At 38.7% G+C, this 13,167-nt stretch overlaps 2 protein-coding genes across 2 annotated transcripts; one reads left to right on the forward strand and one right to left on the reverse strand.

The window, feature by feature from the left end:
- Positions 1-656: 656 nt before the first annotated feature.
- On the forward strand, positions 657-7,719 carry LOC103443697 (protein STRUBBELIG-RECEPTOR FAMILY 6). The gene is made up of 16 exons (XM_017334565.3): positions 657-1,224; positions 2,406-2,538; positions 2,631-2,702; positions 2,798-2,863; positions 2,945-3,016; positions 3,107-3,178; positions 3,486-3,557; positions 3,640-3,705; positions 3,808-3,870; positions 3,954-4,249; positions 4,763-5,046; positions 5,525-5,796; positions 5,911-6,043; positions 6,667-6,803; positions 6,901-7,057; positions 7,237-7,719. The coding sequence occupies exons 1-16, from the start codon at positions 1,128-1,130 to the stop codon at positions 7,387-7,389; spliced, it is 2,145 nt and encodes a 714-aa protein (XP_017190054.2). The 5' UTR covers positions 657-1,127; the 3' UTR covers positions 7,390-7,719.
- Positions 7,720-8,738: 1,019 nt separating this feature from the next.
- Positions 8,739-12,959, reverse strand: LOC103443618 (26S proteasome regulatory subunit 7). The gene is made up of 10 exons (XM_008382498.4): positions 12,611-12,959; positions 12,398-12,479; positions 12,223-12,314; positions 12,062-12,139; positions 11,874-11,935; positions 10,734-10,878; positions 10,396-10,614; positions 9,731-9,912; positions 9,458-9,633; positions 8,739-9,184 (listed from the first exon to the last, which is right to left on the reverse strand). Exons 1-10 carry the CDS (start codon positions 12,692-12,694, stop codon positions 9,027-9,029), a joined length of 1,278 nt encoding a protein of 425 aa, XP_008380720.1. The 5' UTR covers positions 12,695-12,959; the 3' UTR covers positions 8,739-9,026.
- Between the last annotated feature and the right edge of the window lie 208 nt (positions 12,960-13,167).

Genomic DNA, 13,167 nt, shown 5'->3' on the forward strand with positions numbered 1-13,167 from the left:
GATTTAGAGCTCCTAGGAGAATTCAGATTTCCTATCATTGGTGGTGGATAGTGAGTGTAACTGAAGATAAACTTTATCTCAAATCCTCTCTGAATTTAGCTACAAGCTTATTTAGGAAGCTCATTAGAGATGCTCTTATGCATAAGAAAGAAACCAATTAAGCTCAACCAACGAAACACATCAAACCCAAAACCGCCAAACAATGGTTTGCCCATTTTATCAGGTAGCATTGAGTTTGAAGAATTCCAATCCGAGCCTATTGAGTTGGCCGATGGGTTGAAGTTCAACGCGACCAATCCAACTGTTATCCATCCCTAAGGAGAATTTCAAAAGATGCAAACATAAACAAAATAAAAAAATGGAAAAAAAAAAGAAGAAGAAAGAAATGGTTTCCCTAACGACAATCTCGTGACTCTCCATTGAAAAATGGAAAGGCGACAATCTCAGTAAAAACTTGAAACTTGAAAGTAAATCCAGCATGGGTTGTACTTTTTTTTAATGGACTTTTATTATGTGTTTTTTTTTTTTTGGTCAAGTTTTTGAAGTATTGGGTGGGCACGCAGTCTTGAAATGAAGGCCACTACTGATGAAACCGTGTGATGCTTGCTGGTGAAAGCTCTGACTTTAAAATCTGATTTGGTAAATAAATTAAGAGAGAGAAAGAGAGAGAGATGAGAGAGAGAGAGTGTGTGAAGATGATAGAGCATAATTATACAGAAGAAACAGAGCTACATACACACCAACCAAAGAGGGTATTGAATATTTTCCTCCTCACACCTAATAAAAACTAAAAAGAAAGAAAAAGACAGAAAATTTGCAATAAGACCAAAGAGGGGGGGGGGGGGGGAGAGGAGAGAGAGTAAAAATAAAAGGGTTTTCTTTTCTGTGGCTTTGGATTCTTCTGGCAAATCGTGCCTGCCAGCTTTGCTTGGGCAAATGCCTACTTGAATAAAATATTTACAAATCTGCTGCTTGGGAAAACAAAATCTATTCAATTCACCCCCAAAGGGGCATGCTTTGATTACCTTTGTGTTTGAGAAGGAGGCGGCATTGAGTGAGTGTTGAGCAGGAGAGAGAGAGAGAGAGGAGAGAGGGAGAGAGAGAGAGAAAGAGAGAGAGAGAGAGAGATGGTGGAGACTTGGAGGTGGGTTTTGCTGGTTTTCTGCATCTGCATTCTGGGGTGGAGTCCAAGCTCCATCAATGCTGCCACAGATCCAACAGATGGTCAGTTGCCTAACCCAACTCTTATTCTCTCTAATTTTCTGCTGTTTATTTGAATTAGTATCGGTTTATCTGGGCTGCCATGAGTTAATTTTTGCTAAATCTGCATGAAGTTAGAAACTTTAGTTTTTCCCATTTGTGTTAAATACTAAACCCACTGAATGTATTTTGGATTTGACTTTCTTTAGTATTTCAGAAGTGGTTCTTGAACTGCTTATTGGGAGTCAGATTTGTGCTTATCTTGTTGATTTTCATTTTTTAAATTTAATTATATTTTTGGTGTGAAGATTTGTTTCTATAAACAAAATGAAAGGACCTTCTGAGGAACTGTTACTTTGCCTCACTAATTAAAAAGCAATTCTGGGGTTTGATGTGATTGCTGTCTGCCATTCATGTAATTTGAGCTTCCGAAAAGAGAATAAATTGAGTCTTTTTCTTTATCAAAGTGATAATTAGATGTCGCTTTATGACCACCATTGCCACTTTGAGAGTTTTATAAGTGTTTAATTCCCACTTTGAGTGATGATGAAATTGCAATTGCTACTTTTCTGTCATTAACAATTCGCACTTTGCGTTTAGTATGGGTAATTAGGGAGTTGAAAGTACCGGCGGATTTCAAAAGGATGCGATTTAAAAAATTTGATTCGAAGTTACAGGATTTAAGTGTCAGTTTGGCTAACCTATTCAGTTGCATTCTTATTTCCCTTAGGTGCATCAATTTGTGAATGAGGAATTGAAGTACAGTTTTGATGTTTTGAAAATTTCATCATCTAAAACACATCAACTATATTTAAATACTATTTTATCATCGAACAAAATGCATATATAAAACGTTCAACGTGAGAGTAGTTCATCGACTTGATTGACTCAAACGAATGGTTATCTTGCTCCTCTAGATCTAGCTTGGTTTAGGAAATCTCTGAATGACACACCACCCCGAACTTCCGAGCATCTTTTAGACTAGATCAGTTGGTTTGCATCCTTGTACCATTACTGTTTGTGAGTTTAATCTCGTCGTAATTTCAGTTGTAGATGCTCTCCTTCAGACTTAAGAATATTTTACTTCTCTTCCAGTTTCATTGTTATGCAAGAAAGCAGAGTATTGCAACTACATAAAATTCATTTTCATGGTCCATATCTTGCTTTTCTTATATTGAATTTTCTTTGGCATGTTAAATGCACAGTTAGTGCTCTGAAGGTCTTGTATGGTAGCTTAAATTCCCCACCTCAGCTAACCCAATGGAGTCAAAATGGCGATGATCCATGTGGCCAGTCATGGAAAGGTGTTAAGTGCTCGGGCTCACGAGTAACAGAAATGTGATTCCCTACTTCCGCATTCATTTGCCCTGATATTATCACATTTATGCAAATTTCTGATAGATATTCTGTCATTACTTCTTTTTTATCAGTGATTTATCAGGTCTTCAACTTTCTGGGACGCTAGGGTATCAGCTTCAGAGTTTGACAGCACTAACCAACCTGTAAGATCGATGGTCACATGTGTCAAATTGATTGATCCATTTTATTTTACTGATTAGTTTGAACTCATGATTTGAGTATTTGACAAATTTTGCAGAGACGTGAGCAATAATAATCTTGCAGGCGGTATACCTTATTCACTTCCTCCGAACATGACACGACTGTATGATTCATAACCACATTTATCTACTGTTCTGTTGTGTATTGTTCCACTTCTATAACATTAGCCATCTTTTCTGTGCAGAAACCTTGGTCATAATAACTTCAATCAAGACATCCCCTATTCCATCTCTATGATAACGACTCTTAAATACCTGTAAGTAAATCTTAATAACTTTTGTCACAATACTCACAACTTATCGAAAATGTTTGAAATAAACCGGTTTCATTCTTTTGGGGACTGCAGGAACATAAGTCACAATCAGCTTCAGAACCAGTTGAGTGACATTTTTGGAAAGCTCTCTTCTCTATCCGTCTTGTGAGTTCTTCCATCCGTGTTGTACATAAGAAGTAGCTTGAAATGTTGTCCATTTTGGCACGAGTGCCTAGTTTGCAACTCGGCCACTCCCTTCTCAAAAAGAAGAAAAAAAGTGTTACTAGCAATAACATTGTACCATATTTTGCATAATCAGTCAATGACTCAATACATACAATCTTCAAAGAATTATGCTTTCGTTCTGCTATGAAATACTGCAAGTGTCAATCATCTCCTTTGAAAGTTGCTAAAGAATTTATGTTGGTTTTACTAAAGGATGAAATGACGATAATTCTTTTCTTCGTTTCAGGGATCTATCTTTCAATTCTCTGTCAGGCAACCTTCCTGAGAGTTTTAGCTCCCTCTCAAGTATGAAAACAATGTAAGTATTGAGAATTTTATTATTATGGTACACTTTTCTAGTTTGTAGTCTTGACCCTTCCCTGGAATTTGTCTTCTTTCAGGTTCTTGCAGAATAACCAGTTAACAGGGACTATTGACGTCCTTGCCAATCTCCCCCTTGATAATCTGTGAGATGTGCATACAACTTAGCGGGATGCTCATTAGCACTCCCCACTCTCCTGGCTTTCAGGCTTTCAACCCACTAAAGTACTTTTGTTTGTGTTTCTTAGGAATATTGAAAATAACCGTTTTACTGGCTGGATTCCAGAGCAGTTGAAAAACATTAATCTGGAGTAAGCATTCTATAATTAGCTACTGTTGTTTCCAATCTGGGGAGAATATATTTACAATATGGTTCTAAGAAATCTCTTTACAGGAAGGATGGAAACACATGGAACTCAGGTCCTGCACCCCCACCCCCACCTGGTACACCTCCAGCCAAGCACAACGGAAATCACAAATCTGGCGGTGACAACTCATCATCAAATGGTGGGTCAGGTGGCAAGAAATCAGGAATAGGGGGTGGTGCCATAGCAGGAATAGTGATATCTCTTCTTGTAGTTACAGCGATTGTAGCATTCTTTCTCATAAAGAAAAGGTCAAAGAAGTCATCTTCAGATGTGGAAAAGTTTGAAAGTCGGCCCTTTGCTCCCCTTGCAAGTGAAGTGCAAGGTACCGACAATTTGTATACATTTTACATTCAGTTGAGCATTATCTGAAATTACCTTGTCATTTCCATTGGTTTGCTCATGCTATTCGGTTTGACTTCCCTAGACTGAATATGACTATATTTTCTGCAATATTCCTGCCAGTTTTGTGTGTGATACTGGTTTCTTTGTTTATCAGTTGGATTGAGTTTATTGGTTGATTTCGCAAATCATTGAATTGAAATTAAAAGATCAAGATCTATAGCGTTATAAAATAAAAAGTATTCTAAACGTGCAGTTTACTGAATAAATGTCTCTTGATGTCTGTAGATTTGGTTTATTCACTATTTTTTTCTTTCTTTCTGTTTCTCAAATTTATATTAGAAAATTATGTTTCCTTGCCTGAGGCCAACTGATGCCATTTTGAAATTAGTTATGCAAATAGGATACATAAACATTTCAATTATGTTTGTTCAGATTCTAAAAGTTTTTTTGTTGAACCAATGTTAACTGCTTTGTCTCTGGCACTCCAATGCAGAAATGAAGTCTGTACAAACCCCTGCCCCATTGGACTTCAAGACCTTTGATACTCCTGTCACAATAAATCTTAGACCTCCACCAGTTGATCGCAATAAATCATTTGATGACGATGAATTCACAAAGAAACCCATCGTTGTCAAGAAAACCATCACAGCTCCTTTAAATGTGACCTCATATTCAGTAGCAGACCTGCAGATGGCTACTGGCAGCTTTAGCATTGACAACCTTCTTGGTGAGGGGTCTTTTGGACGCGTTTATCGGGCTCAATTTGATGATGGGAAGGTATACTGTTTACCTAATAAATCTATATGCCATGCCATTGATGTTGGAAAGGTTTAATCTCTTTAAATCCAGTGACATGTCTCTTACATCGATTTCAAAGGAGTAATGCTTTTTCTTCTTCATATCCTGCCTGAAGATGATTGACTTGCTTGTTTACTTTCGTATTAATTCGATCATTTAATTGATTTTTCGGTTGAAATCTTCTGTTCTCTCTCTCTTCTCTCTTCTCTCTCTCTCTCTCTCTCTCTCTCTCTCTCTCTCTCTCATGCACGGGCATATGGACACCTTTGCGCGCGCACACACACACATAGTGAATACTCTGGAGAACCAGTATGAAATCCTGCATGCATATATGGTTGGTTAAGCATTTGTTAGTTTTTAATTTATTATTGTTATATTTATTTATCAAATGCTTCAATTCCATTGTTCCCAAGACTGAAGACAGTATAATAATTTGTTACTTTTAACGATGTTATAGGTTCTAGCTGTGAAGAAATTAGATTCATCTGTCCTTCCTAGTGAGTTGTCCGAAGAATTCACTGAGATTGTTTCAAGCATCTCCCAGTTGCATCACCCAAATGTAACAGAGCTGGTGGGTTATTGTTCAGAGCATGGACAGCACCTGCTAGTCTATGAATTCCATAAAAATGGTTCGCTGCATGACTTCCTGCACCTATCAGATGAATACAACAAGCCATTGACATGGAACTCTCGTGTCAAGATTGCTTTGGGGACTGCACGTGCATTAGAGTAAGTTTCTTAGTGGACGTCCATCCTTTGGCTTTCAAATTTGAGCTTGCAATCATTTTGATACCTCGACGACTGGACAAATGTGCCGCGGGTACTCACAATGCTTTCTTTTAGGTACTTGCATGAAGTTTGTTCACCATCTATTATTCACAAAAATATAAAGTCAACCAACATATTATTGGATGTGGAGCTCAACCCTCATCTTTCGGACGCTGGCCTTGCAAGCTCTATCCCCAATGCTGATCAGGTTAAATTTGGGATATCATACTTTGAACTTTTATATCTTTTTCATATCCTTACAACATGACCTGATGACTCCATTATCTGAAATTGTGTCCTAGCTGAATAGCTGTATTTATACGTAGATGATTATAATTACCAGGATTTACGAAAACCTGGAACTCATATGCACCAGTCTCAGAATCAAAGATACTGAGTTGGAATAGACTATCGTACTCAAATTTCTATCGTCGTATGATTGTAAACGATAGTAAGTTTCTATACGTCTTAACATTTACATAAATGGACCTAGAGAAATAAGGTAGGAGCAGACTTTAGAACGCTTACAAGGGTACTTCCTGTTCAGATCTCCTGTAATCATGGAACACATTCCATGACCCAAGAGCATCTGTACTTGTTAGGAAGAAAAAATTCATGTGTGAAACTCGGTTAAACGACCATTTCATCCCCCCAAAAGTGCTGAGACTTCATTGACTCAAGTGTTACCCATTTATGATTGTCGGAAAATTATACAACTGGATGGATGTTCTTGTTTAAGTGGTAGCAGAACACGTGCATACTTGTTGCATCAGTCAAATTGATCATTATTTTTCTGGGAAAGTGCTGATGGTTTAAGTTTCACAAGTGCAGGCATTGGACCATAATGCAGGATCTGGGTACAGCGCACCAGAGGTTGCCATGTCTGGCCAATATACTCTAAAGAGTGATGTCTATGGTTTTGGAGTGGTTATGCTGGAGCTTCTTAGTGGGCGGAAAGCATTTGATAAGTAAATAATTACATAAATTAGTCTGACTATCGTATTTATGTTATTACCATTTAAAAAGATTGGTGAAATTAATTGTTGTATGAAAATTCCTTGACAGCTTGAAGCCTAGGTCTGAACAATCTCTGGTTCGATGGGCAACACCCCAGCTCCATGATATCGATGCCCTTTCGAAAATGGTAGATCCAGAACTCAAGGGGCTCTATCCAGTTAAATCTCTGTCACGGTTTGCTGATGTGATAGCGCTCTGTGTCCAGGTAATAAACAAGAACTTTAAGTTTACACTAAACTGAACTATGTCTAACTCGTTAGGGGATGAAAGACGTCTGTCACCTAGTTTCTAGTTGAAATATAGGATGTGGGGTTCATGTTTTGCAATGTCATAAGAGTGCACTGAGGTGAAAATCTGACCCTTGAGCTCCACATTTTGGTGCAGCCGGAGCCTGAGTTTCGACCTCCCATGTCAGAAGTGGTTCAGGCATTGGTTCGGTTAGTGCAGCGAGCTAACATGAGCAGGAGAACAGTTGGAAATGATCAAGGATCGTCCCATGGAGGTGGTAATGCCGATGCACAGGACGACCTGTCTTGAGTAAAGCTTGAGGTGACAATGCTGACACACACGAGGACACACCTCAAGAAAACCGTGTACATTTTGAGTACATTCGCGCTGGCTACACCACATGCTACCGAGCGGTAGTATACGCCTGTTAATATTTTTACGTAGTTGAGGTAGTTCTTTCGTTGCTGAATACTTTTCCAAATTGAACCGGGTGACTTTCGTTGCTGAATCACTTTATGTATACGTTAAAAAGCAGTGCATGTACGATGCAGCTATCAGTGATCAGTTTCAGTTTGCAGTGCACTTGATTTCTCTTGTAGCTCTACAATATTTAAGTAAATAAATTAAAACTTCAATTCATTTTTTCTTTCGGTCACGTTTGGTGGCCACGAAATTCAAGGTACGCCGAAGGAATAAATAGATGTCAAGTTTTGCAATTTTGTCCAAGTTGAATGTAGAAGATAGATTGGATGTAAAGATTAATTGGAAGGGAAAAAAATATATTTCTGACTAATTCATCAAATTTCTTCAATTTGAACAAATTTTAAAAAAAAATTCGTTGCTTTAAACGTTGTTGAATGTAGGTTAATATATTAATGTCGTTTATAATACGTTGTGGAAGTGGTGGGTTTTGCTTTTAAACCTATTGCGTTTCGGGTTCAAATTCTTCCCTCCTTCCTGTTAGTTTAGTTTAGAGTAGTAATAATTGTTTACAAATAAAAAAAAAGAACCAATCAAATAATTTTCGAAAAAAAAATAGCTAGTCAAGTCAGCTCCTGCATTTTGTGCCAAATTGGGCGAAGTAAGAAAATGATGAACAGTTAATTGCTGGTATTTGGTGAGTCCCTTCTCGTTCCCTACAAGTTGTGCATTTGCGAATGATCCTATTCTTCTGTTTCAAGTTGTGCATTTGCTCTAAAAGATTGCAATTTCTGCTTAGGATTTGTGTCGATTCAGTCCCTTCTCCGAAAACTCGCTCTCTCCGTGTCCAAGGGGGCGTAGTTTGACACCCGAGGAGTGCGAGACTTGCTCCCAGCACCTCACTTCTGACTGAGAGCTCTTCAACTTCCACAACGTGCAATATCTATTATCTATGATCCCTAACTCCGAACGCTAAACCCTAGACCCTTGTCCCGGCCATTGAAGCACATGTTTTGCCCGGGGCATAAGGGACGCGGTGGCTTCACGCCATCCTCACCTTCCTCCGGCATATCATCTGCATTCTGCTGAGAGTTCCAAAACTTAACTGATACAGCCTACAAGGATTCTATTGCAGTTAACAAATATACCTCAAAAACAAACCAAACTGGGTCATTATAATTAGCACAAGCTGCTTCAACACAATAAATGTAAACATTCACCATCACCACTACTTGGAATAACTGCAAAAGTAGCTGTCTAGCAATTGGAGTGGCAAGAAAAACAAGTGTACAAAGCAATGGGATCGTTTTTCCGATGGAGCAGATCCAAGTTCAGAACCATCAGCTTAGCCAACAAGAAATTTTACGATATTCGTTTATAACACAGGAAAGATACCAAGTTTAAACAACAGGCGTGAAAGTCGCCAAGGTGACCCTAAAAAGGAACACCGCATATCCTCCTCCATCCATTAGAGAATACATCGCTTCTTGATGGGTTCTGGAAACACGATAGACTACCTCCTCTGCTCAATTGTAAACCATGTATTTTGGTGTAGCACTGAACTTCTGATACCCCTTTATGACTTTGTTGACTGCGTCGAGGAAGTCCTTCTCTGTTGCCGTCTTTCTTCGAGCTCTTATGGCATACATCCCAGCTTCCGTGCACACACTCCTAATATCAGCTCCTGTTAAAGAGAGAACCATGTCACAAAACTGATGTCCAGTAACAGAGTCAAGATAAGAGGCATGCGGCAGGTCAGATCACAAACAGGAGACCATGGGAGCACAATCAAACATAGCAATGAAGATGCAAATCACAACATTCTCACCTTAGGTCACCGTAATAAAGGTGAGGATGCAAATGATAGCAACATCAGATCAAACTAACAATAAGAATCAGGAGGACGCCTAGGTAACAATGGCAATTTGCTTATCAGTGGTATAGAAAGTATCCTTACCGGTTGAATTTGGGCAGAGACGAGCCAACAGTTCGAACCGAATGTCCCTTTCACAATTCATTGTTCTTGTATGGATCTTGAAGATCTGCGTCCTACTCTCCAAGTCGGGCAGGCCAAACTCGACCTTCCTATCCAACCGTCCCGGCCGCAGTAGCGCTGGGTCCAGTGTGTCGGGCCTGAAAAAAGATCCAATAAGGCCCATGAGATGTTAATATAATCAGAAAGAAACCAAATATAAACCGCTTAACCTGCAAAACATATACACGAACAAACCTGTTCGTCGCCATCAAGACTTTAATGTTCCCACGAGCATCGAAGCCATCCAACTGATTCACAATTTCCAGCATAGTCCGCTGAACTTCATTATCTCCGCCCACACCATCGTCAAACCTCGCTCCTCCAATCGCATCTACCTCATCAAAAAACACAATACAGGCCTTCTTTGAGCGTGCCATCTAAAAAGAAAACAGACATAGTTAGAAGATATTGTAACACAAAAACAGTACTCCACATAAGGCTTTCTAGCCAAAATGGTCCCTAAGATTTGCCTAACTCTTCATTTTGGTCCCTGAGATTTGAAATCAATAGAAGTGGTCCCTGAGATTGTCCACCATCAATCATTTTGGTCCTTCAGTGAAAAATTATGTTAAATAAGGATGAAAGTGGCAAAATTACCCTCAATATAATAAAAAATAGGCTAAAACGATTTCACAAAAAATGAGGGTATTTTTGTCATTTTATCCTTATTTTATGGAAATTTTTCACAGAAGGACCAAGATGATTGATTATGGACAAACCCAGGGACCAATTCTATCAATTTCAAATCTCAGGGACCAAAATGCGGAGTTATGCAAATCTCAGGGACCACTTTGGCTAAAAAGCCCTCCAAATAATTCCAAGTTAAATCAATATGGGTAAACCATGCAATTATTTCTAACCTGGAACAGCTCTCTGACCATCCGAGCTCCCTCACCAACGTATTTTTGAACAAGCTCACTCCCAATCACACGAATGAAGCAAGCATCAGTTCTATTCGCAACAGCCCTGGCCAGAAGAGTTTTGCCAGTTCCTGGAGGACCATAACAGAGGACACCCTTAGGCGGATCGATCCCAAGCTTCACAAATTTCTCGGGGTGAAGCATAGGCAGCTCAACAACCTAAGATGATCAAGTATTGTTAAGTTTATATCCTAATACCAAAACGGTAGATATTCATACATGTAAAACATAGGAAACAAATGAACAGCGCAAAGAGAAATGGTTAAATCTATACGCACTTCTCGCATCTTTTCAATCTGCTCCTTACATCCACCCACATCATTATATGTCACATCTGGCTTCTCTTCCACAGTCATCATGGTCACACTTGGATCAATTTTTGGAGGCAAAGGAATCTGAATTTGATACTTGTTCCTATCAACCCTGTAGTGACAAAGAAAAGGTTAACTAGAAAGACACTAAATTGTAAACACACACAAGCCCCCAACAATTATCACTATAAACTTGGTAAAGATGTGAGCACATGATAAAACACAGCACTAATTGCAATCCTAAGAGACTTAACATATTCATCACTTCAAATGCAAATATGGAATACAATAGCACAACATAATAAAACATGGTGGTGCAAGGAGCTGAGATGCGAGCATGCACAACTGTAAACACACAAATTTGATAATGTTTCTATCGAACTCTGCAGTGGCAAACTAATGGTTAACCAGAAAGACACTACACTTGTAAACACACACAAGCCTCCAAAAATACTATAATCTTGCTAAAGACGTGAGCACGTGATTAAACACAGCACTAATTGCAATCTGAAGAGAACTAACATATCCATCACTGCAAATACAAATATGGAATGCTATAGCATAACATAATTAAACAAGGTGATAAACAAATAGCTGATATGCAAGTATGCAATGAAGGTCCAAATCTGCACCACTGTAATAAATTACTATCCCCATTTCTTAAAAACTTCACTACAACAACAACAACAACAAAGCCTTTTCCCACTAAGTGGGGTCGGTTTTATATGAATCCTAGAACGCCATTGTGCTCGGTTTTGTGTCATGTCTTCCGTTAGATCCAAGTACTCAAGTCTTTTCTTAGGATCTCTTCCAAAGTTTTCCTAGGTCTTCCTCTACCCCTTCGGCCCTGAACCTCTGTCCCGTAGTCACATTTTCGAACCGGAACGTCAGTAGGCCTTCTTTGCACATGTCCAAACCACCGGAACCGATTTTATCTCATATTTCCTTCAATTTTGGCTACTCCTACTTTACCTCGGATATTGTTGGTGGTGCATGGCTTACCAAACATTACGTATGGCATCCTAAACGAGCGATGCTCATGGAAATAATCAAATAAGAGTTAACAAAAATGGAAAACTATCACAGTTCAAAAATAGGAGGGCCTACCCTACACGCATGCCTTCTTCTATATCCGTTGGGGAAACCTTGTCACCCAGACCCACAACAAACTGCAATGAAATTATACAAAGCATTAAGAATGGAACAAGAAAATCAACAGATCAAAGATTGAAAAACGAAGCAAAAGTAAAAACAAATAGCTGTGTGAAAAAAATTGATGAAAAAAGAGATTAGACCTTTGCAATTTGTTTGACATTAATGACATATTTAGCATCCTCGGAATTGGGATTGATAATCTTCGTACATCTAGCCACCTGGTTTCAAGAAATCAATCAAAACCTATCACATTATAACACAAATCAATGAGTGTATAGTTGCGCGTGTAACCAAACCGAACCTGAAGAGGCTGTTCCTCCTGCATCATCTGCTTGTCCGAAACGAGATCATACTGACTGGGTGCAGCTAACCCAGTATCAGATTCCTTAATACCTGTAAAAGCAATCAAATTTAACCCAACCCACAACAACAGCTTTCGAAATTGGGGTCACACATCGAGCAAAGTAGCTACATACCGCGCAAATCATTGACCTTTTTAGCCAGATCCTTTACTTCTTTCTCTGCTTGTTTAATATGCTTTGAATACGGTCCTAACCCCTGCATATTCCATTATATCCCCACAATCATTATTCACTAAATCAATAAAAAAAATTAGGGTTTTGGGTGAATCTGAAATCGGCGGTGGGATTTAGGGTTTGTGGAAAAAAGAATTGAGCTGAAGAACTCACATAGGTCTTCATGATGACGATGTCATCCTCGTCGAGGGGTCTAGGGTTCTTCTCATCCTTGATGTCTTCTGGTTCTGGCGCCATCGGAGAGTTTAGGGAGAGAAAGTAGAGAGAGGAGCAGAAGTTGGGGATTTGGGACTGTGCTCTCGTAAAATATATACTCTATGCATAAAGCCAGGATTTGTACATTGTTCTTATTCCGTTTTCATTTTTCTTTTCTTTTAATTTATTTTGTTTTCCAATACCTTTTTTTTTTTTGTTAAGTTATGATTTTTTACCAGTTTATTTCGTTTTTTTAATATTTGGATTTTGATTGTGAAGAATAAAAAGGCATTTTCGACGTTTTAGAAAGTTTCGTTTATTTAGGCTTCTCAATTTATATATCTACATATACTGAAACTCAAATTTTATGATAATTTCCGTTGTGCCCTTGCATTCTTAAATCACTGTTCATTGAGCAATGTTTGGACGATTTTGCCCCCATTTGACAAACCCCAAACAAACTGATTCACCGTTTGGATGGCATACACCACCATCTTCTCGAACTCTCTCTCGCA

Source organism: Malus domestica, chromosome 09 (assembly GCF_042453785.1).
Source record: "Malus domestica chromosome 09, GDT2T_hap1".
NCBI lineage: Eukaryota > Viridiplantae > Streptophyta > Magnoliopsida > Rosales > Rosaceae > Malus > Malus domestica.